General features: G+C 37.1%; 1 protein-coding gene across 1 annotated transcript; it reads right to left on the reverse strand.

The window, feature by feature from the left end:
- Positions 1-260: 260 nt before the first annotated feature.
- LOC149549752 (replication protein A 32 kDa subunit B-like) lies at positions 261-20,400 on the reverse strand. The gene is made up of 10 exons (XM_089793025.1): positions 20,201-20,400; positions 19,980-20,096; positions 19,344-19,441; positions 2,400-2,441; positions 2,118-2,195; positions 1,383-1,461; positions 1,188-1,283; positions 913-1,001; positions 656-727; positions 261-574 (listed from the first exon to the last, which is right to left on the reverse strand). The coding sequence occupies exons 1-10, from the start codon at positions 20,306-20,308 to the stop codon at positions 493-495; spliced, it is 861 nt and encodes a 286-aa protein (XP_089649151.1). The 5' UTR covers positions 20,309-20,400; the 3' UTR covers positions 261-492.
- Positions 20,401-25,710: the final 5,310 nt, after the last annotated feature.

Consider the following 25,710-nt stretch of genomic DNA (forward strand, 5'->3'; position numbering starts at 1 on the left):
TTAAGTAATCATTTTGGCATAATGGAAATATTGCAATTGATAACCATGAAAGAGAACACTGAACCCTCAATTCCTTGCATCTTTGTCCAATGGAATGCACTGCTTTAGATATTCCTTGATCATAGTAGCAAGAATATCAGGTTATTCCACATTAGTCAGCATTGGAGCTTAGTATGTTAGTTTATCTGTTATCTTAAACACATGCAACGTAAGCCGAAGGAAACTGACAGTTTATTTATTACATCTTTCACTTCTTGAGATTACCCAAAATTTAACTTTGAAATTCAAAGAAATCTCGTCAAATACAAATTTACTTTCTGGTCATTCAAATATACTATGCCTAACATTCTTACAATAAAAATGTTATGAAACTACTCAATGATAACAGTTGTAAATGGCATGAGGTCCACAACAGAATAATATACACTTTGGCTGTCAGCCAAATATAAATGCCCATATCATAGAACTCTATCAAAATTGAGTGTCATTCTTTTACGCATTAGTAGATTTGAAGTGATACTCGTCAATAGTTGAGTAGATGTAGCCTTCATTGGACAGGAAAGCAATAGCATCCCTGCAAAACAAATAGTCATATTGAATACCATTCCTTCCATTCAAACTTCAAAGTTTTCAAACACAAATATTGAGAACATACATAATTTGTTTCTTTGAGGACCCAGGCAACCTCCTAGCAACTTCATCCACGTGAACTCCTTGTTCTATAGCTCTGTCATCATACCCAAACCCGTGTATTTGTTAGTATGCAGCAAATAGGCGTTGCCATCTTGCCAACAAGTATAGACTGAATTCATTGCTATCCAAAACAAGTCAAGCCTCTTATAGCCAAATACTTTATTTAAAGCTAATTTTTTCTAAAGGAACTAATTAAAAAACCTGAAAATAAAAACTTACAGATTTGCAGGTTCCTCGAATATGTTTTGTACTCTTCTATGTAAATCCTCTTTAGATGCAACCATCGAAACGGGACCAGGGCTTGTGAACTGGAATATGAAAACATGAGCTCCAACTATTATTTGGTCGTTTTTACAGAAATAACAATAGTAAAAGAAAAATTGGTAAACTCAAATTATTATAAATGCAGTGGCAGCCCATACAGGATCCCCTTATTAACTACAGACACTACGTCATTCCCTCGGTACACTTGAAGCAACATTTGATCAGCTTACTTGATTTAGGCTAACAGCGTGGTTTGCCACACTCGGTGGTCCCATAGGAGAGCCCTTGACAATTGGGCTTGTAGGAGTTTGAGTAACACCTCCACCCTGCAGATCAAAGATATAAATACAGTTATTCTTAAAGGAAGCTATTTTCATTTAAATAAAAAAACGAACACAGTACAAACAACATTTAAGGTCAAGTACCTGAACTTTAAGATTGTAGAGATGTGTAAAAATGCATTCCAGGTTATGGAATGTTATTTCGTTGAAATCAGTAATAGGCCTAAATAATCATTTCAAAGTTAATATCAGTGTAATTCAAAAGTCAAAACAAGTAGTCCATCCAATATGTAAAGATGTAACATGCCTTAAATGTATATTTGTCAGAAGACCCTAAATATTCTAAAATTACTCAGTAGAAATAGGTTCTGTATTAATAAAAGAAAATACATCTTATCAATAACACAAATTAAGAAAAGATTATTCAGCATTCTTGAAGGAATCAAATACAAGCTAGAAGCATACAACACGAGTAAGCATATAAGTGACATAGTTCTTAACATTTATTGCCGTGCCTGTAATTATTAGCATGGATAATATCCGTTACCATCTGTGACATTGAATTAATCAGTCAGTTGGCATTACGCCAAGCACAAACCGCTAGTTTATACTATATAATCACCAATTCTAATTATAAGTCAAATTTAGACAACAAATACAATCAAAACATTTGATAGGAATATAAGCAAGCATGGTTACAAACACAGTTGAAATCTACTATAGAAGTCCAAGCAAGAACACGATGTGTCCAGCAAATTCCATCTAGAGTTGTCGCATAAAACTTGCGTGTAAAAATGGACCTAATCAAGACTCGGTTTTAGTCAATCCATTCTAAACCAAAAACATAAGGAATTTAACTTAATAGTTTTCAATACAAACCTCACGGAGAAAGCATTAACATGTTTCTTGTTCTGGAAGCTCCTCAAATGCCCATGTACACGCACATAGGAACCGTTCCTATATCAGATTACAAAACTCTAGTGAATAGAATATCCAAATGCTCTTTTGCAAACATACGCGATCAGTTCTGAGTCTGACAGGGTAGACATCTGAATGATGATTACAAACTGTTCAACCCAGACGGAAAGCAGTCCAATGTGAAATAAATGATAGAATAAGAAAATAAAACCAAAATACTAATAGCGATGAGTAAAATCTTACTGCACAACAGCCATCTCTGTAGACTCCATTGCATCATTAACCCTGCATACATTAAAAAGAAAAGTTTCGTATTCATACATATTACAAACCAAATACAACCTGTAAATAGTAGAGTTACAAAAGAACTTCCAAGTAGCTGATTTTAATACAAATTTATAATAAACAATTTTCAACACTAAAAATATCAGTCCTTGACCATAAAAATTATGTAACTCATTATTCAAGCTTCTCAGTGTTTCTGATTTTGGTAAATGCCGTATACTGTCCAAAACAAATACAAAGCCAACATGACTTTGACTTGTTAAGTTACTCGGGCAAATAGGGTATGTGAGACCTGCACTAAACCAATTAATAATTACTAAGATGCATCAATCCACTGATGCCAGCTAATTTGCAAAGTGTTGCCTTGGTATTAAATCTGGTCCAGATTTTAAAAAATTTCCTCATGTTAACTAAGGTTGCTTGTGGAGTAACAGTATCCATGCTGTGGCTGGTATTTCTCATGGTCTGTGTAAGTCAAATGACCAAAATTCCATCATTTTGAGTCAAAACTAAGCAAAATAAATGCCTAAGTTTGAGCTTTAAAATGGTCAAGCTTCTATCAAATTTTTGGTGGTGTTGTGAATGGAAAGTCTCCAGCTTACCCCCAACTCCATCCAGCACTTCAAATTTTCAAAATCTAAATTCTGAATCAAATGTTATTCAAGGTTAACCAAAGCCTCCAAAATACGTATTATCGATTGATTCTTTGAACTTCTTGATGTAAAGCTTATGTCAAGACTCAAAACAATGGGAAATCTTACCCAAAGCAAAATCTGTTGTAAATCTTGAAGCGACTGATGCCCAAACTTACAAGCCATATGAATAAATAATGCTCAGTAGATCTGCTTTTATTTACCACTAATAGGCAATTTGTCTATTGAATCTGTTTTCAACTTTTTCAGTGTTTGGTCTTGGCTCTTCTTGTCTGCACGACTTCTAAGCCCCTCACCCATGAGTCCTGCCTACTCACAAGTTTCTTTAAAATATATGCTACTAGTTTAACTTTAAATGGACTGAGGACCATTCCTGGCCATCCATCTGCCTTACTGTCAACCATCCCTGTCTGTCCAGGAATAGGACCCTTCTCTCTCATATCTAAAGGAATAAGCATGCAATGTGTCGGATCATAAAAATTCCCACAGGTTGGCTCAAGCAAATGGTTTTTTTCTTGGTGCAATCATTTATTGCTCATTCAAATCAAAGATTGCTGCATTTCTCCAAGGGAAATGTCATTTTTTTTCTGGAAAGGTTAATGTTTAATTGCTTCAAGGGCAGCAGAAACCATCAAATTATTAAGACAGTCAGATAGCAGCCAATATGCAGCCCAGAGGTAATAGTGAATAATGGATTTAGCATGCAGTACAATAATGTGAATCTATATATGCAAGTCAGAGGTATAGTAATCAAGAATGTGTTCCCTTGTAATTCCAGTGAATACAAAACAGTATGGCATTACTATCTACTATCAACAGTTGAAGCTAGTCTAGATATTAAGTTCTATCAAATTTTTAACTACAAAATTTTCTAGTCAATGTCATTGATGCACATTTCATAAGTAGTGGTTCACACAAACCCCCCTCTAATGAGCACAAATGGTCTGGTTGCCACATCATGCATCAAAGTGACACTCACACGAATTAAGGATTAGGACTTACCAAGTGTTGGCCATCCTAATGTAACTCCAACTCAAGCACACTTAGCTGTGGTGTTTCCCCCAAGATCTAGTCCATTTAGCTTGTCATCCCATTTCTGAACCTTCAGCAAGTGTTGTTCCTATTGAACAATTCATTGTAGATTTGCTTTAGGTTATCCATAGACAAGTAAGAGATATTTTTTAATGTACCAAATTATTATGTTTTTTCAAGATTCAATTGCACCATTTTTTTTGTAAGATACTCCATTGATAAAACATCATAATTTAGCACTCTGCAAAAAATGCCTCGTTGTCCAAGCTGTTGATTTTTCATAACCCAACTATGGATTAATTGCACACCAAATCCACAAAAAAGAAAAACTCTATTTGATTTATAACAAATGATACTATGAAATATTTTGGGATCTCAAATTCACATTGTATGAGAAGCGATGAGAAGCGCTGGTTGCCGGCTGGGCTAGGGCTCTTTCCCTAGCCTGTTATTGTTGTTTGATCTCTACTATTTTTTTCCTGTTCTGTTTGGATTGCCGGCTGCTGGACATAGTTTGCGTGGGTGTTTTTGGTAATCTTCTACAGTCGATTTTGGATTGGGGTTTTTATTGTTTGCATGGCAGGGCCTGAGATTTCTTCTGCGTTGGTGAGAACAAATGGTTCTTCTCCAACTGTGCATGCAATGCTATCTAAATCGTTTTATTCAAGGGAGAGCTCCAAGTTGAAAAAAGTTAATGGTTGTTTTCCGCGTAGCCATGATCGCCCTATTGTAGTTATTCCTCCAGCGGCTGTAATGGAGGACATTGAATATTGGACCAAGCATGCTTTGATATGCAAATTTCTTGGCATCCGAATTTCCCTATCCGCTCTTGAGGCATGGATCCGCCGCTCATGGCAAGTGGAAGGCGATATGGAGATTATGTCGACAGGGAATAGTTACTTTTTTATTGTATTCTCTTGCATGTCTGATCGTGATCGTGTTTTTGAAGGGGGCCCTTATTTCTACAACCATGTGGGGTTATTTGTCAAACCCTAGCATTCAAGATTTAATTCCGCTGAGGATCTCCCTTCAATAGTGCCAATTTGGGTTCGCTTGCCTCACCTTCCCTTGGAATTTTGGCGTGAAGACATCCTCCGGCAAATTGCTGCTTTGTTGGGGAAGCCGACTGCGATTGCACATCAATCCCTCGATAAAAAAGTTATTTCTTATGCTAGAATTTGTGTTGAAATTAATTTGAATAACCCATTATCAGATTCTTTGAAAATTTGTCTTGGGGCTTCTTCTTGGGTGCAACAGTTAGATTATGAATCCCTCCCTTTCCGCTATTGAATTTGTCATGAGTATGGTCATTTACAACGTCAATGCCCCCATAACTTGACTTCTAAAGGAGTGGATGGTTCTACAGCTAGCAATGGTGGTTTGGCAAATACTATAGGGAAAGGACAATCTCAGATGGCCAATACTACCAAGGGGATGAATCCGCAAGATGCTACAGGTAAGGGTAAGGCTCAAATGCAGGATAAGGATGGCTTTACCCCTACTCGCCCACGAGCTAAGGGGCGTGGTCAAACGAGGCCTTTGAAAGAAAGATTATCTAATTCAAGTTTTAATCGCTTTGAGGTGCTGGATAGTATGGTTCTAGAGGAGGGTATTCCTCCTCCTATCTCTTCTGATCCAGTTTGCCCAAATGAGGGATTTGTTCCTAATGATGCTTGTGGGGCATCCCAAGTTGTAATATACCAAAACTGTGAGGTCCCTGTAGCTCCTGTGACAGAGGCTCTGGTGACTCCTGCGGTGTTGGAGGATAATAATGTTGTTTTGGCTGACCTGGTTAAAGATGTGCTACCATCAAGTCAGGGCAAGGGATCTCCTCTCCCCTTGGGGTTGATGCCTAGACCCTTTAAGCGGGTTTCTTTTACTCCCCCTCTAAGAAGTGGGCGCAAAACAAACCAAGAGAAGATTAAACTCACAAAAGATATATTGATTGAGTATGGTTCAGTGAAACCTTTGGATGCTCTTTTTCCCAATTCTACCCAATGATGATTATTCTCTCATGGAATGTTAGGGGGTTGAATAGCATCCCTAGACAAAAGGCTATTCATAACTTGGTGGTTGATCATAGTCTTGATGTTTTTTTATATCCAAGAGACTAAGCTCTCTGTGGAGTCTATGGTCCAACATGCCTCTAATATTTGGTCTGGTGGCCAATGCCAATGTGTTGGGGCAGCAGGCAGTGCTAGTGGTTTAGCTATATTTTGGGATCCACAAAAAATTTCTCCCCTTGGCTGGGTGTCTTCTCGCTCAACTCTCTCTATGGTATCTTCTGCTCTAGACTCAAGAGAGGTAATCATAGTTAGTAATGTGTATGCACCTGTTGATCTTGTGGGAAAGGAGGAACTTTGGAACCATATTCAATATGTTAGAAATTGTCACCCTTATCATCCTTGGGTGTTAGCAGGAGACTTCAATTCAATTTTAAGTCTGGAGGAGAAGCAAGGTGGTTTGGCTAGACTGGGGCCTTCTTCTGCTCTTCTTCGGCAACACATATCTCTTTTGCATCTCTCTAATGTTAAGCCTTCTAATGGTCTACATACTTGGAATAATCAAAGGACTGGAGCCGCTGCTATCTCAGAACATCTGAACAAATTTCTTGTTTTTTGCTTCTAGGTTAGTGGCACTTTTACTCTCTCTTCGAAAATCCTTGATTGGAGGGGTTCTGATCATTGGCCAATCAAATTTTCTGCTATTGGGGCTTGTGCTCCAAAGCATCCTCTTTTTAAGTTCCAGTTGATGTGGCTTCGTGACTCTTCTCTTCATGATTTTGTTTTATGTTGGTGGAAAGATGGTGCTCCTACATATGGTACTGCAATGTACTCATTTTCTAAAAGGCTTCAATATGTTAAAAGGCAGCTGAAGATATGAAATAGGCAATGCTTTGGGAACCTTCACTCTATGAAGAGGCTTGCTCAAGAAGATCTTGATGTCATCACAAGGGAGATTATAGATCGAGGTTTCTCAGAGGATCTTGGAAGGGCTGAATCCCTTGCTTCTAGAGCTCTAGAAGAATGGGAACTTCGAGAGGAAATTTTTTGGAAGCAAAAGGCTAGAGTTGATTGGCTCCAAGAAGGTGATCGAAACACTGCCTTTTTCCATAAAACAGTGCAATCTCGCCGAAATCAGAGCAATATCTCTTCCTTGGTTAATTCTCAAGGTATCCATCTGAATTCCTTGCCAACTTTGTTCCAGGAGGCTACTCGGTACTTTTCTACCCTCTTCTCTGAGGACTCTCCTCCTGCTGATAATGAAGAAAATATCCTTTTGTCTTGTATTCCTTCCCTTATCACTCAAGAAATGAATGATTATTTCATGCGTCCAATATCTTTGGAAGAGCTAGAGGAGGTGGTCTTTGGCATGCCTAAGGAGAAAGCTCCTAGTCCTGATGGCTTTCCAGTTGAGTTCTTTCAAGAATTTTGGAACATCATTAATCATGATTTGTTGGAGGTGGTTAAGGAATCCTATTCTAGCAAGCAAATGCTTCGAGCTTTGAATTCTACATTCTTGACTCTTATTCTTAAGAGAGAGGGTGCTAATCAATTGGAGTTTTTTAGACCAATTGCCTTATGTAATGTGGTTTACAAAGTTATTACTAAGTTGATTGCTGAGAGAATTAAAAAGTGGCTTCCCATTATTATCTCAAAAGAACAAGGTGGTTTTGTTGCTGGAAGACAAATTTGGGATGGGGTGGTTATTGCTACTGAGGCTATTCACTCTATGGCTACTTTAAGGGAGAGAGCAATGTTTGTTAAACTGGATATGGCTAAGGCCTACGATAGAGTTAAATGGAGTTTCCTAAGGAGTTCTTCTTTCTTTTGGATTTAGCTCTGACTGGGTGAGTTGGACTATGAGTTGTGTTACTTCTGCCTCTTTTTCTATTCTTATTAATGGTCAACCTTCTCAACTATTTGGTGCCTCTAGAGGCCTCCGCCAAGGTGACCCTCTCTCCCCATATCTATTCATCATCATGGCTGAAGGCTTGGGCAAATTCATTAAGTATCAAGTGTCCCAGAATTCTATTCAGGGGTGGCAGTGGGGTAATGGCTTACCTTCTCTTTCCCATCTTCAATTTGTTGATGATTCTGCTCTTGCGAGTCATGCTAGGATCAAGGAAGCTAAAGCCTTTCGACATGCTTTGGACATTTATTTGGCAACTTCAAACCAAAAAGTTAATGAGCACAAATCTTCCATTTACTTTTTTAACACTCCTGATTCTATTCAGCACAAGATTGTTGGTATCCTGCGATTTCAAATTAGGTCACTGAAATGTCCCTTTTTTGATTTTGTATGATATTTCACCCCTCTAATCAGATCTTTAAAATCAAACAACTAATATCACAAAGATCCACCAAATTTCTCAAGAAACCTCAAATCGGGTATGCCAAAAGCTTCACCTCTTAATTAATAAATCTGAAAGTGGACATTTTTACAAAAATTTGAGCAACATAACAACCTACAAAATTACATTTCGAGATCCGTATAGCCTTTACACAACAGTTCACAAATGTAGGACAAAAACTATGCTCATCGGGCTCCTGAAATTAACACAAAAATGTCCGAAAACACCACAAAAACTTAATAATCTATCTCAGAAGTTTAATCACATCCCAATACATATATTCAGCTCTATTTCAACACCTTAAAGTCTGATATACAACAGCAACCCAAACTGATATGAAATACCCAACTGAAAACACCAAACTCATACAAAAAACACACCCGAAAACCCACAAATCTGCACTGTTCAGCACAAAGGCAAACTCTGTATGAGCATGCACATGGAATGGCTTCAAACTCCCATCCTTAACCTTCTTGGAAACCTGCAAACTCCCGTTCTTGGGTCTCCTTCTCCACAGGTTTGGCAGCCTCTGAAAAATAACAAAGAAATGAGCAAAAATCCAATTTTGGAATCAGCCCAAAATGCCTCCAAACCCTTTAAAAGAGGGCATAACCGTAACTCACGTCCAAGAGAGGTTAATGAAACATATTTTAATAATAATTTTCATTTATTAGTCCAACGATTTCCAAAAATTAACCCCTTTTTTTCTGAAACTTCACTTTCTTGGGCCTGCCTGCCTTAGCAAAGATTATTATTTGAAAAGGGGACATGACAAGTCCTCCCCTCCCAAACATTGCTTGTCCTCAAGCAATAGCTAAACAATAAACCAATCAATCCACCTGGATCCCAAATGTAGTCATGAACTATACTACTAACAATTAACACAAGCTCCTGCAATATCCTCTGCAATATGACCAAGAGGAATCCATAATCAAACTGACAATTATAGCTCAACCAAACTCCAAAATCACCACTACCACAGTCAAAAGCCCATGAGACACAAACTCTTAGAACATCAGAACCCAAGTAAAGTGGACAAATCAAACTACCAACACAGTAAATACCATCAACGCATCCCACTGGCCTATACGAAATGTACAATCCAACTCTGCAACAATGGTGAACGCTCTCGAATGAAACTATACCAAGTATGGAGAATCCACACACTGTACAACTCCTGCAATCAACACAACTCTGCAAATCACCAGCCATTATCTCATAACCATAACTCCCATGCACTGCTGATGGTGAAAAGACATTACAAAATAAAGAGTAAGAAATGGAATCCAAACCAAATTTACCTGCCATCAACTCCTCAAAACAAGGATCAAATGCTAACTGATGTACATACCCTGCAATATAATGTTGATTAAAAAAACCAACCTCAGTCAACAGCTCACCATGAACAAGTGATACAATGCACTGTGACTGATCGCTAGCTAAGTCAAGAGATGTCATAGCCAAAGGAGTAGAATCAATAACAACACCCACTGAAGCATCACTCCCAAACTCCTGCTCTAAGTCACATATCATCAAGCTGTCAACTACAGAACCTATCACCATGTCATGCCCATCACAACTCTCATCTTGAGGCATCAAACTGTCCCATAACTGATGATAAGCACTAGGAACCAAAGTACATCTTTGTATCATCATCTCATCAACATGGTCATCAAAGGTAAATTGATGAGCGTACCTCACAGTGTAATGCCGATAGAATTCACCAATCTCAATCAGTGGCTCAAACTGTAATCTAGATGAAACCAACTGTAATTGATCATTAACCATGTTGGAACTGACTACTACCTCCGAAGATATCACCAAAGGAGTAGTATTACTAGCAGGAACCATGCCAACTGCCGACTCACCAACATCACACATGATCTTTGATACATCTCTAGTCTCCGTGCCATCAGTACTAGAGGCCACCACCATGTCAAGCATACAACAATCTGCTACAACACCCAACTCAACTGAACCTGACTCTAGTGGGAATGAACCTGATATGCTAATGTTAGTATCAAGGATGGATGCATCCCCATCTCCACTATCTCTGAAAATCTCGGCCATGGACATCCTCGAATCACCAAACACCACAGCTTGTGACTGTATAGAATCAGGGAAAGACTGTAGTCACTCTAACTCCATGGTCACCTTAGCCAAATGAAACTGTGACTCCTTGAAAGCCAACTGTGTACTCTCAAGAATCTTAGAAGTCACCTCAAGCTGCTCAATAAGCTCACTCACCTCATCTTCCTTGGCCAACAATGCATCATATGCTGTACTGCCCCACTCCATAAGATAATCTCTGTCGACTACCAACTGCATATAATTCTGTCTCAAAATCTGAATAGCCTCCCATAAAGAGTGGATCTCTGTCAAGGAAAGATAACTGCCTTCCTGCTCATCACTAGTAGGAGAACCCCATCCATAAACTGCTAACAACTGACAAGCAGCATCAAAATGCTGGCAAATGATAGCAATGTCTCGGTCACTAACTCTCAATTGATTAGACACATGATGGCACTAGCTTGACTGTCTCCTACAAACCTCCTCTGATGCACTATCTAAAGGAGTATCCTCAAAGTTACTACTCTCTAGAGTATTACTATCCATATCCTATGAATCAAATCTAAAGCTCATATCAACATACGGAGTATCAAAAACATTAGCATTGCTGTCCAACTCCTCTATACCCAAGGAAACTAAGTCTTCAAAACTAGCCACTACATCCTCCTGGATGTCATCAATGCCAATATGATCCTGGGACTCATCTATACACACTGCCAAATATGAAATATCATCAACACATTCTAGCAAGTATGGTCGACTGGATATATGAACAAAGCCCAACATCGATGTATAAAAACTAATACCAACATCAAACAAGATACTGGCACAAGAAAAGACAACACCGTGTAATCTGCTAATCAAATCCATGATAGCACCCAAACAAACACTACTACCAAAAAGTGTTAAAGATCTCCAGTCAACTGAATCCCAAACGCCAATATAACAATCTCGAGTCCATATTCGTAAACTAGCATCAACTGGTAACTCAAGCAAACTCCTCACCTGAGTAATATGACCAATACCAACTAACTCCACATACCTGTCATGATGAGATAATGAAGTCACAATACTATCTTTGTTCACCTTCAGCTGGCTGGACAAATCATGTGAAGTACTACCAACCTCAACCTCATGTGATGAAGCATCTAACTGTGCCTGGTACTCTTTCTCAGCAAAGTCATGAATGCTCAATGTCTGCTCATCTCTACTAGGTATCTCACCATCCTGCACAACAACATCCTCATAATCATCATCTGAACCCACTACACTATAGTCACTGCCTGTTGTAACTATACCATCTTGAATACCTGTGGCATCACCCTTTGACGACCTGTAAACAATTGTCTTAATTTGAGTATCAAGTTGACCATTACTATCAATCTGTATAATATCCTTTCCCACCACCTCATGTGGCAAAGTAAAATCTGAGACCTCTACCTAGCTATCAGCTAGTTTCTCAAACTCCTCATGCAAGTTCTTGGGAATTGTGTCATCTGTCCTATGAGAAAATTTGCCAAATAAAAATCCAGTCAACTTATCCACCTTAGCTGGGTCGGACAACATGTCATTCATTATACGATGGTGCTCAACCAACTGTTCAGACATGTCATGGCTTATTTTCATAAGTTTATCTCGAATGTCTAAATAACCATCCTTTCTACTGTTTTGACTCTAGATATCAATTGTCCAAAATCATGTCCTCTAAGACTCTGTACTATACCTGTCCATTCTGGATAAAGTAGAGTGTAACCCCAATAGGATATAACTTTTTCAAACACCAAGAACTAACATGCAAATGATTAGAAGTAGCATGCAACCATAGATTTTGACATGCAACTGATTAGAAGCAACATGCAACCACGAAATTCACCAAAAACTAACATGCAAATGATTAGAAGTAGCATGCAACCATAAATTTTGACATGCAACTGATTAGAAGCAACATGCAATCATAAATTATGACATGCAAGATTTGGGTAGTTGTCAAAACTGACATGCAAGATCTGGATAGTTGTCAAAACTGACATGCAAACTTTTACAACCACCAAATTCACCAAGAACTAACATGCAAATGATTAGAAGTAACATGCAACCATAAATTTTGACATGCAACTGATTAGAAGCAACATGCAACCATAAATTATGACATGCAAGATTTGGGTAGTTCTCAAAACTGACATGCAAACTTCTACAACCACCAAATTCACTAAGAACTAACATGAAAATGATTAGAAATAGCATGCAACCATAAATTTTGACATGTAGCTGATTAGAAGCAACATGCAATCATAAATTATGACATGCAAAATCTGGATAGTTGTCAAAACTGACATGCAAGATCTAGGTAGTTGTCAAAACTGACATGCAAGCTTTTACAAACCCTCAAGCTGGCAAGATCATGGCTCTGATACCACTGAAATGTCCATTTTCTAATTTTGTATGATATTTCACCCCTCTAATCAAATCTTTAAGATCAAACAACTAATATCACAAAAATCCACCAAATTTCTCAAGAAACCCCAAATCAGGTATGCCGAAAATAGTGCCAAAAGCTTCACAACTTCACCTCTTAATTAATAAATCTGAAAGTGGACATTTTTACAAAAATTTGAGCAACATAACAACTTACAAAATTACATTTCCAGATCCGTATAGCCTTTACACAACAGTTCACAAATGTAGGACAAAAACTATGCTCATCGAACTCTCAAAATTAACACAAAAATGCCCGAAAACACCACAAAAACTTAATAATTTATCTCAGAAGCTTAATCACGTCCCAATACATATATTCAGCTCTATTTCAACACCTTAAAGTTTGATATACAGCAACAACCCAAACTGATATGAAATACCCAACTGAAAACACCAAACTCATACAAAAAACACACTCGAAAATCCACAAATCTGCACTATTCAATACAAAGGCAAACTCTGTATGAGCATGCACATGGAATGGCTTCAAACTCCCGTCCTTAACCTTCTTGGAAACCTTCAAAAATTAACCCCCTTTTTCTGAAACTTCACTTTCTTGGGCCTGCCTGCCTTAGCAAAGATTATTATTTTTTAATTATTTGAAAAAGGGACATGACAATCACTTTCTTTGACTTATTTTGGCATTCCTATTGTTGTTTTTAAGTAGCCACATCTCTTCTGGCAAAATTTGATTACCAAGCTTCAGGATAAGGTTAATCATTTAACTCATAGATGGCTTTCTACTGCTGCCCAAGTTACTCTTCTTCAAGCTGTTATCCAAGCTCTTCCTACTTATAGAAGCATGGTTCAAGCTGCTCCTATTTACTTTCTCAAGGAGTTTGATGCTCTTTCTCGACAATTCCTTTGGAGTGGTAATTTGCGTAGTACTAAATAGAGCTTGATTAGTTGGGCAACTGTTTGTAAGCCTAAAAAAGAGGGTGGTCTTAGTCTTCGATCTACTCTCTTGAGTAGTCAAGCTTTGGCTGCTAAACTTTATTGGCAATGGTGCTCTAGACAACATCAACTTTGGGCTTGTATTATCACTCATAAATATTTTCACGGTGCTGATCCTTGCTCTGTTTCTACACTTCCTCTTAAAGGTTGCGGCTCAATGGTTTGGCATACTTTGAAGACAAGTGCAGTGCTAGTCAAGCGGGGTCTATTCTGGATATGTAAAGGTGGTTCTCAGGAGTCTGATGCTTGAGATGGATTCCCTTCCATTTTATCCATGTACCCTCATCTTCAATCTCTTTGTGACTCTTTTCATGCCACTGGATGGGATAAAGTGGCTCATTACAAGACTCCTTTTCAATTGAGACCTATTGTTGGTTACAGATGGAAGCATTCTTCTGATTGGCCTCCTGGAGGTACAGACTTGGATCGTCAAGAGCTTTCTCAAATTTTGGCCTCTAGAGAGTGTTCCTCTTTGCTAGGTCTTGATGTTTTGGCTTGGGGAGGTACCTCGTCTGGTAAATATCATGTCTCTGCTGGGTATCAAGAGATAACTAGACAATTATTTGGGGATGCTGAGGTCCCTTGGTGGAAGCAAGTTTGGAATAAAGTTTCTTGGTCCAAGTGCAATTTTTTCATGTGGCTAGTGACTCACAACCGCTGTCTTACCTAGGATAATATTTGTAAACGTGGATTTCAAGGCCCCCCTTATTGTGTTTTGTGTGGTAATGGAGAGGAATTTGTCTCCCATCTGTTCTTCCATTGCTCCTATTCTATTCAGCTATGGCACTTTTGGTGAAGTGCTTGGGGTTGCTCTTGTAGGCATGCTTCCTCTTTGCCTAAGTTCTAGGCCCGCTTGGGAAGTGCTCCCTCCAAGCCTTCTCCTCTCCATGCTGCTTGGATTGCTGGTCCTCCATTCATGCTTTGGCATATCTGGTTGGAGAGGAATTGTCGAATATTCCAAGATGTTCAACTAGATGTTTTGCATCTTTGGTGGAATATCTCACATTCTTTTCAAGAAACTATTCATGTGAAGTATGAGCTAGATGGGGGTATGGATCCAATTGATCTTGCTATATACAATCGCCTCTATTTTCATCTTCAAGATGGGGCTATAGCTCAAAGGTTTCCTTCTATGTCCAGGCAGCTTCAACATCAGAGGAAGGGTCGGGTAAATCGAGATGGGCATTGGACTCCTCCTCCCTATGGAGTTCTAAAAATTAACACTGATGGTTCTTCCCGAGGGAATCCAAGCCCTGCTAGTATTGGGGGAGTGCCTCGCTGTAGTTCTGGTGATGTTAAATTCTTTTTCTCAGTTCATAAGGGTGATTTCACTAACAATCTCATGGAAGCTCAAGCTATTTTATATGCTGTGGAACAGTGTTGCTTGCGAAGATGGCATAAGATTATTTGTGAGTCTGATTCCCAAGTGGTGGTGAACTTGCTTTCTTCGCAAGAGCTTGACGATGTTAGTTGGCAGCTGGCCACTGTTGTTAATCAAATTATTCTCTTCTCTACCTCTTTTCAATTCATTAGGTTCACATATATTCCTCGTGAATGGAACAAAGCTGCTGATTGTTTAGCCAAATGGGCTTCTAATCATGATCCGAGTTGGAATATTATGGATAGGAGGCAACTTTTCTTTGAGATGGTGCAAGAATTTGATGATCTTGTTGCTCAAGATCAAGGTCCTTGTTGAGCTCTCCTTGTTGTATTCCTTTCTGTCTTAATAAATTTTTACCCCTCTTTTTCCAAAAAAAAACAATTGATACTATAGATTAATTAAATGAAACTAATTGTAGAAACAAAATAACAGAAACCAAACACACGGATAATAACACAAATATACCTAAGAAACCCCAATTTAAGGAAAAACCTACAAATGTTTGATTTTCTACTCAACCTAACAGCCAACTTATTCTTCTCCTTATGCTGCGTTATTCATCCTATGATGGATCACAGAGTGTGTTCCGACACATTAATGTTAAAGAAATCTCACACAATTGACACCAAAAGCAATATCTATTATCATGAACTGGAAATTTAATGGTGTTAATACAATACAATCCGATCCAAGTTTGCTACTGCAATTTTATATATATAGAGCCCAATTGTTGTAGTTAGCTTGCAAGAAAAGAAACTTTTCTTGCTTTCTTTGGCTTTAAAACAAATATAAAATCACTTCTTATTTTTTTCAAACTCACAAACTTAGAAATATTATTTTAAAGAATAAAACCAAAGTTGTTGCAAAATATCTGACTCAAGTTGCTTTAAAACAACTCCACTCCACCTTCCAAGCTAAACAACAAAAAACTAACACTCCCTCTAAGCAAGGAATGTGTTCTACACAACAACCAACTTATCCCTGAAGAATACAAACTTATTCTTCACCAAAGCCTTGTCAAGTCATTTGCTCTTTGTTTGACAATAGAAAAGTACTAGAGTTTCGCTATCCAATTCTCTACATAATCTCTAATGAAGAAAACTTGATCTAGGGAGTCTCTTCCTCTCTTGGAAATCTCCTCTTTACAATATATCTAAAAAATCTCTTCCTCTTAATACATCCAAGAGATCTCTTCCTTTCAACATATCCCAAAAATCTCTTCCTTTAATTGTATTCTTAGACAATCTCTTTCCACTCAATGTCTCTAGGAAATCTCTTCAAATCCATAATCCACGAAAGACCTCTTGATACATTCGAGAAATCTCTTCCTTCCTATTTATATCTCCAAGAAACCTCTTCCTTTCGATATCCAACGAACTCTCTTCCCCTCACTTGGTTCTCCACTACCAATATACCACTCAATGTTGGAAACTAAACTCGAGAGACAAGCAATGAGCAAAAACTCATTCTCAAACCATGCTACAAACTCATTCACTTTTGCAATAGTTGCAACTTGGCTCTTGCCCGTGTTGTTACTTGAGCACTAACCAACATAATGACACAGCTAATGGCAATGAAAACACTTCACTTTACTTATAGATCTTTCTTTGTCTCACTCTGGGAAGAAGACTCTTCATTTGGCCCTTTCTTGGCATTTTGCTTTCCTCTGCTTACAAGAAAAACATTATCTTCATCTTCAACCCTCTTGGTATGATTTCCTTGCTAAGAACCTTCACGATTCTCCTCTTGGACAAAATCATCCCAAAAGTTTGCCCAATCAAGTAGTCAATCTCTGCCAACAATACACTTGACAAAAACTTCCCAATGCTTTGAAAAACCATTCAAGGCTATACACACCAACTCATCTTCAACAATTATTTCTCCAACAACAACCAACTCATCCCTAACCCAAGTCAACTTGGAGAAGTAAGATGTCACTCGCTCTCCCTCAGACATCTTGGTATTATGCAATTTGTCCTTGAGCATCATCTTACAACTCTAGTAGTCACTTTGATAGAGCTTTGTGAGCATATCAAACATCTCCTTGGAAGAATCTTTCCCCGATAGATGATGAATTAAATGATCTCTTACTCCATCAAAAATGATTCTTTGAGCTTTTGCCTCCTTGACTTCATGTAAATCCAAAGCAACAAGATCATTCATAGATTGTGTCACTATTGTACTAGCATAGATCCACAACCTATAATTTGAATCTTCCACTGCAAGAAGATAGATGCACCCTCAACCAATCCTCGTATCAAACACTAAATACCATAGCCACATAAGAATCTAGAGACAAAAATCTTTATTTTTTTCTAAAATCTATATCACAAATCTTGGCTCTATATTCAAAGTTTAGCACTTTAGCACTTTGATACCATGTTAATTTCTCATTGCTCTGATACCATGTTAGTTATCTTTTCATAATCTAGCAGCAGATTAATTGCACAATAAATCTACAAAAACAAAAATAAAAAAACTCTATCTAATTTATAACAATTAATACATTGGGTCAATTAAATGAAACTAGTAGCAGAAGCAAAGTAACAAAAGCCAAACACACAAACAATAACACATATACCTAGGTGACCCGAGTTTGAGGAAAAACCTACACATGTTGGATTTTCTATTCAGCCTAACAGCCAGCTTTATTCTTCTTGAATATACTAAAAGCCAATCCAAGTTTGCTGCTGCAAGCTTACATATATAGAGCCCACCTGCTTTACCTAGCTTGCAAGAAAAGAAACTTTTCTTACTTTCTTTGGCTTCAAAACATATATAAAATCACTTAGAAATATTATTTTAAAGAATAAAAACAAAGTTGTTGCTAAATATCCAGCTCAAGTTGCTTTAAAGAATATCCACTCCACCTTCTGAACTAAACAACAAAAAACTAACACAAGCTAGCATGGTACTTATCATTGAGCAACTGATTGTTGAACAATCCAACAGCAACAATAAAACATTGCTGATCAGGTTTGTGGTTTGCCAAGTTTGATAAATTCAATCTATTCAAGAGGTCAAAAAAATTGGGTTAACTCTGGACCAAAAAACAAGTAGAAAAAAATAAGGATAAGGGTAGATTAGGTAACAGCAGTTAGATTATATTAAATCTAGAGCATATTTTGTCCATCAGGATCTGTTTTAGTGCCAGGATTTTGGGGCTAATACTGTCAGATTGGTTTTATGGGAAAATGCTGAAAGTGCAGCCTACTAGTGATCTATAAAATACACTAGATATCAGAATTTACAATACATAGAAGTCGAGGCATACAGATTTTTTATATAGCCATTTTAATCCATTTTTCCAAAGAGTTAAATCCAATACCAACAGGCATCATAATTTATTATTAAACCCTTGGAGCCCTTTTACCAAATGAAATTCGCATAAGTTTCCACAGCCTTGGCCATCATTGTCATACTGAATTTGAAGCTCTCAATGGATAATAAAACTTCTCTGATAGCAACTAGAAAAAAGCAAATTATTTGCCACATTCAACAGCAAGATTTGATGTTTTGGATCCAAGTGCTCAAGATGTAAGATAGTTTATCTATCGTTAGAAAAAACTTAGTTAAATTGCCATTGCGTAGTCCCACTGGTTTAAAGTCCATTTAAAATATCTCCCTTCACAGATTATAAAACGTGTGGCACTTGACCACCAGCATCATTAGTGAATATGCTGGCGAGCTTCTTGACTGGACCTTCAAACATTTTTCAAGAAAATGCTAGCTTCAAGCATGCTTAGCTTACTTAGAATTTTAAATATCGAAAATAGAGCATATCGGGCCACTATGCCATGGCTAGAACACTTTGAACAGAAAAGAAAGCTAAAACAAAAGAATAGACAATAGCATTTAAATACTCAATCAATAAATAATTAATAAATCAAATATAAAATGGCTGAAAATAAAAACAGACAGCAACCAACAGAATATAAGGATTCGATTTTCTTATCTGCAACTAAAACTTAATCTCTTACCATCTTTTCACTTCGATTTTCCCCGTGCCGTCATCCAAATAAAACGACACGTCGGTTATTCTTTCTTCCTTGTTAAAAACCATTCCAACCAGGGTAACCTGTGCACCCAACAATAGATACGAAAAATCACCAACTTCTGCAGAACAACACATTACATAGACCGAAAGTAACAAATCTGTGCAATTTTAATAGGGAAACTAATATTAAAACCAAAATAAAATGCACAAGCACAAGAAGAACCCACTTGAACCATTTTCGCATAACCAACAAAGAAAAAAAGATAACACGGCACAAAAAGGCTCGGGCAATTATCGCAGAGCAAAAGATTGCGTACTACCCTAACGTTTAAAGGCAATGATTGAGTAAAAACTGCTAACGTTAATAACATTCACGCCATCTAGTACTGTTTTATTTGTATTGACGGCCCAATTCCAGAATATGAATTATAGAAACCCAAAATAATCAAATTTAGCAGCTTCTACAGAACAGCAAAAGACGAACCCCGCTTGAGTCATTTCCGCAAAATCAAAAACTGGAAAAACTGAATCAAATCCACTTGTAATTTTTTTCATAGAACGAAAAATCAAATAAAACCCTAATCTTTAAAGGCGCTAATTGAACAACAAAAATACTAACATTATTGACTTCCACTCCATCTATTATATAATTCGAACTGTCATCCGAATGCTTCTGGGTCGCTTGGCTTATCTGCTTCACTGTCAAAGGCAGAAGCCCTGTACTATTTCCGCTTTTCTGCAAAACCAAGGCCCGACAGAAATTTCAAGAAAAGGAAAAATAACACAACACTTCTCGAAACACGGAAGCATAAGAAACGATCGGCATTAAAAAGCGCTTACCCTGGCAGATGACAACCCGCCTTCGTTAACTTGAGTAGCCTGCGAAGGCATAAAACCTCCTCCAGAAAACAGAGAACCTCCATCAGATTGGCTTTGCATGCCATACATTTCTACAGATTTGTAGTCGTGAGAAATAAGGAAAAATGAAATCGATGTGAAGAAAGATCCGTACGAAAAGAATTTTGGGGATTTCCTTCAAACGCGGATCCTTCAGTGTGGGTAGTTTATAACGGAGATCGCAGTCTCCCGCCACTGTAGAGAGCAGTCCATCAAATTAGAGCGGTCTCCCGCCAATATTTATCTGTCAATTGACGCCAAAATTACGACAAATTCCCGTCATCAGACGGCCAATTTGCTCCCGCCTCCTTTCAAATGGCTTTTTTCCAAGTTTCAAACATTCAAGGGAAGTTAGGTAGGTGCTACCCAAAGGAAATACTTGAGTTAATTCAAAAAATTGAAGTTAAAAAATAAGCATAGGCTAATACTTGCAGAGGGAAGGGGTGCAATGTATTAGCTGATAGCAAAATATAGTTGATAGTATAGTATCTATCAAAAAAAGGTACTATAGTTGAGACACTCCCTACTTTTACGTTTGTTGTTTTTTCCCTTTCTCTAGAATTAAAGGAATGTTGAGTAATGGGTGAAGCCAATTTTTCGAATAAGCAATTGATTTCGACTTGTACTCTTCACTTTGTTGCAAAGAAAGATTCCTCAATCAATCTTCTTCCTTTTTTTGTAGATTTGTATTTGTGTTATTTTTACATTTTTTAGTATCTGTAGACGGGGAACATCGATTTAATGGGAAGGTTGTTTAATGATTTGACTCTCGACACAATTGTAAATGTCAAGTCGTGCCTCTCTACTCTACTAATGTCAATTGTTGCTTTTTGTAGTGTTAGCCCTTGAGATTTATGGATTGTTATACCCCATGCCATGGTAATCGATATTTGTCTTCGACTGCCTAGTGACATTAGAATTATTGGTACAGTTCTGGGGTCATCCTCATTTCATGGTGGACCATGCTAATTATCAATCCTTGTTGCAACATATGCAAGAACATCTGGTGGACTAGTTCCAAGGTTGTAAATGATTTGAACCATTTCACCTAAAGCTCCATTTACCAATCTTGCTTGTGTCCATATGTTTGTCGTTAGCATTATGCGTTGGCCTTCACAAAGTAAGAAATGCTTCTCCAATTATTCATCAATGGTGTCATTTTCTATATTTATTTTGACGTTTGTTGCAACACTTATTGCAATTGGACAATTTAGCAATTTCAATATCTTCTTATTGTGAAATCTAACCAAATCATTGGTAGCAAATAAGTGCATTTATCTGTCAAATTCTTCCCTTTCACCTAATGTCATATGTGTATTTGTGCGACTCAATAAGTGTTCCCAGTCCTCTTATCTTGGTTCGGGTTCGGGTTCTTGTATATTCTCTAATAGCTATTAGAACTATACTTGTTCTACACTTCCACCTTTTTGTCGACATGTAGTCTTTAAGGTAACCATTGTCCTTAATTGTTCCCATAATGTTCTTGCAATTGATTGTGATGTGTCAATAGGCTTGTCTAGTACACGTGGTAGCCTACAGCTAGCTTTCACCCATAGTTTTGGTTATTTGTTGGAACACTTTTATACTAACGTATAAAGTTGTGAAAGGATGACTACAAACAACAAAGGGTAGTTTTTGAAGCATGTGTTACGTCTCTTGCACCTTATATCAGGTTATGCAACAATTTATGCCATGAATTTTCTGCACACACAAAGGGTTGAATTGTCATCTCATTGGTTCACTAATATTCTTGCTAACATATTAGTTCAAGTCTCTAATTATTCCTCTACCTTTGAGGCATGTTTTGCAATGTACTTTTGTAGACACTTAAAATCATCCCAAACACTATATTAATTTATTTAATATTTCCCTTGATATTATATTTGATTATTTATTAATTAATTATATTTGTCATATTCTTCTACTTGTTTAATTAAATAGGTTCACTTCCCTAATGTATTTAAATTTAATTTGAATACTTGTCCCTAATGTGTAAAATTTATTTAATGCATAGTGTTCCATAAATCCCCTTTTAAATAAATTCTAATTTATTTAATTCCCTCCACTTTATTAACTTCTATAATCCTATGATTTAATTTAATCCTAATCCCACCTAAAACCTAGCCTACCACCCATCACTCTCATTCTTCCAAGTCTACCCACTAGTTAATCCCACTTAATTATCCTAAATATCGTCTTGAACACCTTTTAGTCCCTAAGTGTTTGCTCACACATGTGTGAGCGACTCAAAATCCAAGAAAGCCCCCCTAGTCTCTTACATCCTTGCACACTTGTCCCCTTTCCTTTCTCCAAGGTTGCTCACACACATGTGAGCACACTTTGAGTCATCTCAATCACCAAAAAGGCTTATGTTAACCTTTGCATGACTTGTCCCCTTAGCCTATGTGTCTCCCTTGTGGCACCTATGTGTATGCCACGTAGATGCCACCTCCCCAAGGTCTCTCTCAAGCCTATAAATAGAGCCCTTGTCTCAAGCATTCTTCATCTCCTCTATATGCATTGTTATCATGTTACTTTATGCTTAAAGCTTTTTAGTGATTGTGGAAATTTTAGTACTAAGCCCTTTGGTAGTTTGTTTATTTATTGCATTGTTTTGTGTATTTGTGGTAAAGTTGTAGTCTTAGATTTATTTCTTACATCCATTTTCACCATCCTTGAGTGCTTTGAGCATGTTTACATCCATAACCATTATTTGAAGCATTCTCTTCACATCTAGTTAGCTTCGTTCATTTTGCATTTCATTTCAAATCATCTTGGGATTCAATCGTTGTGTTTGGGAGAGCACATCCACATCCCTCCAACTAGAGCACACCAACAAGGTTCACATGGGTGTCCTTGTTGAACTACTTTGAGGTTGTGTGGGACTCATATCTATTGGTTGTTTAGCTTAGTAAAATGCAAGTAGTTTTAGTTGCTTTCATTGTTTGAATCTTGATATATGAACATGTACAACTAACATTTGCCTTGTTTAAGTGTGCTACTGACAGGGTAGGTCTTTCATGTATACAACTTTAAAACAAGTGCTCGTGAGGTTATTGGCTTACAGTCTATGTTGGCTCTCTGTATTGACAGCATCTCTCAATTGTGTATGTTTAGTCTGTTGTCATTTCTCGCAAGTTCATATTTTTTTATTCTGTCATTGTCACATGTCAAGGTAGACAATTTTGCTCTTTCCATGGAGCTTTGTATCAACATTCTATTTTTTTCCATTTATTTCACAGACATCTACCCTCTTGACATTTTGTATGCCTTTGTACATGATTAATAATTTCTTCATAGTCATCTGTAGGATCTGTTGCAAATATCTCATATGTGGCTAGCAAACATGGATCATTCAGTGGAGATCTAAACATTGTGTTTCTTCTATGATCTGCACTACACGAGTTCCACACACAAACATACAATTAGAAGAATTTTCTTGTTTTGTCGAGCTCTGCAACATTACTCTAGATGATTTTGTCCATTTTTGGTGCATTTTGAAGCCATATAAATCCATGTATATGTGTAGTTCCTCTATGTTGCCACTCCTATATGTACCAACAATCTTTTGCATTGAGGATTTTTTCTATTACCTCTTTACGAAAGATTGTAAATTGTTGATGTAAGTACAGTGTTGTGATGTGTAGGTTGTTGGTTGTATTTTTGCAATCATTATTTGTCCATTTGTTCTTTGTAGGGCCACCATTATTAAATAAGCATTGCAGGTCGGGCCACTTTGTATCTATTGCGCTTGTTGTGAAAAACAAGGTCGATGGACCTATTTGATTGATCATGTTTGTTAGCTCTATTCGACACTTGTTCCAATGTGGTCTTGTGCCACTGTTTGAAGGTCCAGAGTGCATGATTTCCTCGACAAGTTATGCATTTGGAAGATTCTTTAGGTGCACTCACGTAGATTTTCAATTCTATCAGGCATTTTTTCCTTTGCATTTCTTTTGATGAATATGATTGCAAGGGTCTGGCTACAATCTCCCATGAATTCATTTATGGCTAGTTGATTGTATACTCTCCAATATCCTCCAAGTCTAATGTTTTCTTGATAATTTATAGCTCTTGACATTGCTTTGCTTTTTTTGTTACAAACGATGATGTATAAGACATGTTGTCTTCAACGGGCTCCTCATCTATTTCCATTTTGCTACCAAGACTTTTCATTTCATCATCTACCTCGATACTCTGTAAAAGGTTTGAAATATTTGTTTGATCCTCTATAGTTCTCCCAAGTAATTATTGTCTATTGTAACATTTGCATAGTATGGATCATTCATGATCTTGTATAGTAATTATATCGTCTTAAATTGGAAACACTCCAATTTAATGAAGGTTTAGCACATATTTAATGGAATTCTATCATTTATTTGCACTTATCCTCTATTTTTCATCCATTTAGATAATTTATTTCATCTCACTCGACCTTTTTATCAATTTAGAATTAATATAAATGGGTTAGGCTTGTATTTTTCTTAAATATTGTGTTCTCATTTATTAATTAATTTAAATTAAATTTTTTGTAGGTAATAAACCGAAGCTTAGATTATTTATTATTCATTTATTATTATTGTTAAGATTAATTATTATTATGTGTTAATTGTGAGTAGATTCAAACCCAAGACCTCTCCAATGAGAGGCTTACAATTTACCATTGCATCGTAGGCTCTTGCCTTAAATTAATATTAATATTTAAAATTGGTTCCTTCTTAAAAAGTATTTTAGCTCTCCTATAAATTAATATGTCTCCTCTTATTTTATAAATTGGGATAGACCTTTTATTAATTTAAATTAATAATCCTTAATTGATTCCCCTAAGGAATCTCATTTGATGCTCCATTTTAAGATGAGTCTTGCCTCATTTTAAAGTTTGAAGCATTGGCCACTTTGAGATCTATATGAAAGGGAACCTTCTCATTTCATTTTTACATCATATCATGCATTCACAAGATCAAGCACTCAAGCATTCAAGTCTTCAAGCATTCTTCAAGCTATTCCTCCATTGAAGATCAAAGATTCAAGCAATTGTGGGAGTCATCTTTGTTAGTGTAAAAAATTAATTATTATTACACTTTACTTAAGTTTACTTAGGTTAAGGCATTATTTTATTATTTATTAGATTAGACACCTAGGAGTATGCGTACTCATATGAGTTGTCTTGTTGACAACACATGAGTTTACATATTTATCTGAGTTGTCGTGTAGACAACACAGTTGTTCGCACTCTAATTAAGCACATGGTGTCTTCAACATCTTTTTATGTGACACACCTTTGTAAGCTTATCCTCTCATCATCGCACTAACTTTTGTGCTCAATGGAGGATAATCCACTCTTGGTGGACATGTGCTTAGTTATGAGTCTTATCACTTTGCTGACTCCTAGTCAGTCTAGAGGCCTTTATATACCTGCACTCCTAGTGTGTATGTAAATCAATTCAATTTCA

The sequence above is a fragment of the Cupressus sempervirens genome, chromosome 7 (assembly GCF_028749045.1).
Source record: "Cupressus sempervirens isolate cs-2001-9-10 chromosome 7, ASM2874904v1, whole genome shotgun sequence".
Lineage (NCBI taxonomy): Eukaryota > Viridiplantae > Streptophyta > Pinopsida > Cupressales > Cupressaceae > Cupressus > Cupressus sempervirens.

Excerpts from the sequence above, each read along its gene's own strand:
- LOC149549752 (XM_089793025.1), bottom strand. The coding sequence starts at position 20,308 with ATGTATGGCATGCAAAGCCAATCTGATGGAGGTTCTCTGTTTTCTGGA. Across the intron at positions 2,442-19,343 it reads AAAATCGAAGTGAAAAGATG|GGTTAATGATGCAATGGAGT; the intron begins GTAAGAGATTAA and ends TAATGTATGCAG. Across the intron at positions 575-655 it reads TCCTCAAAGAAACAAATTAT|GGATGCTATTGCTTTCCTGT; the intron begins GTATGTTCTCAA and ends TTTGTTTTGCAG.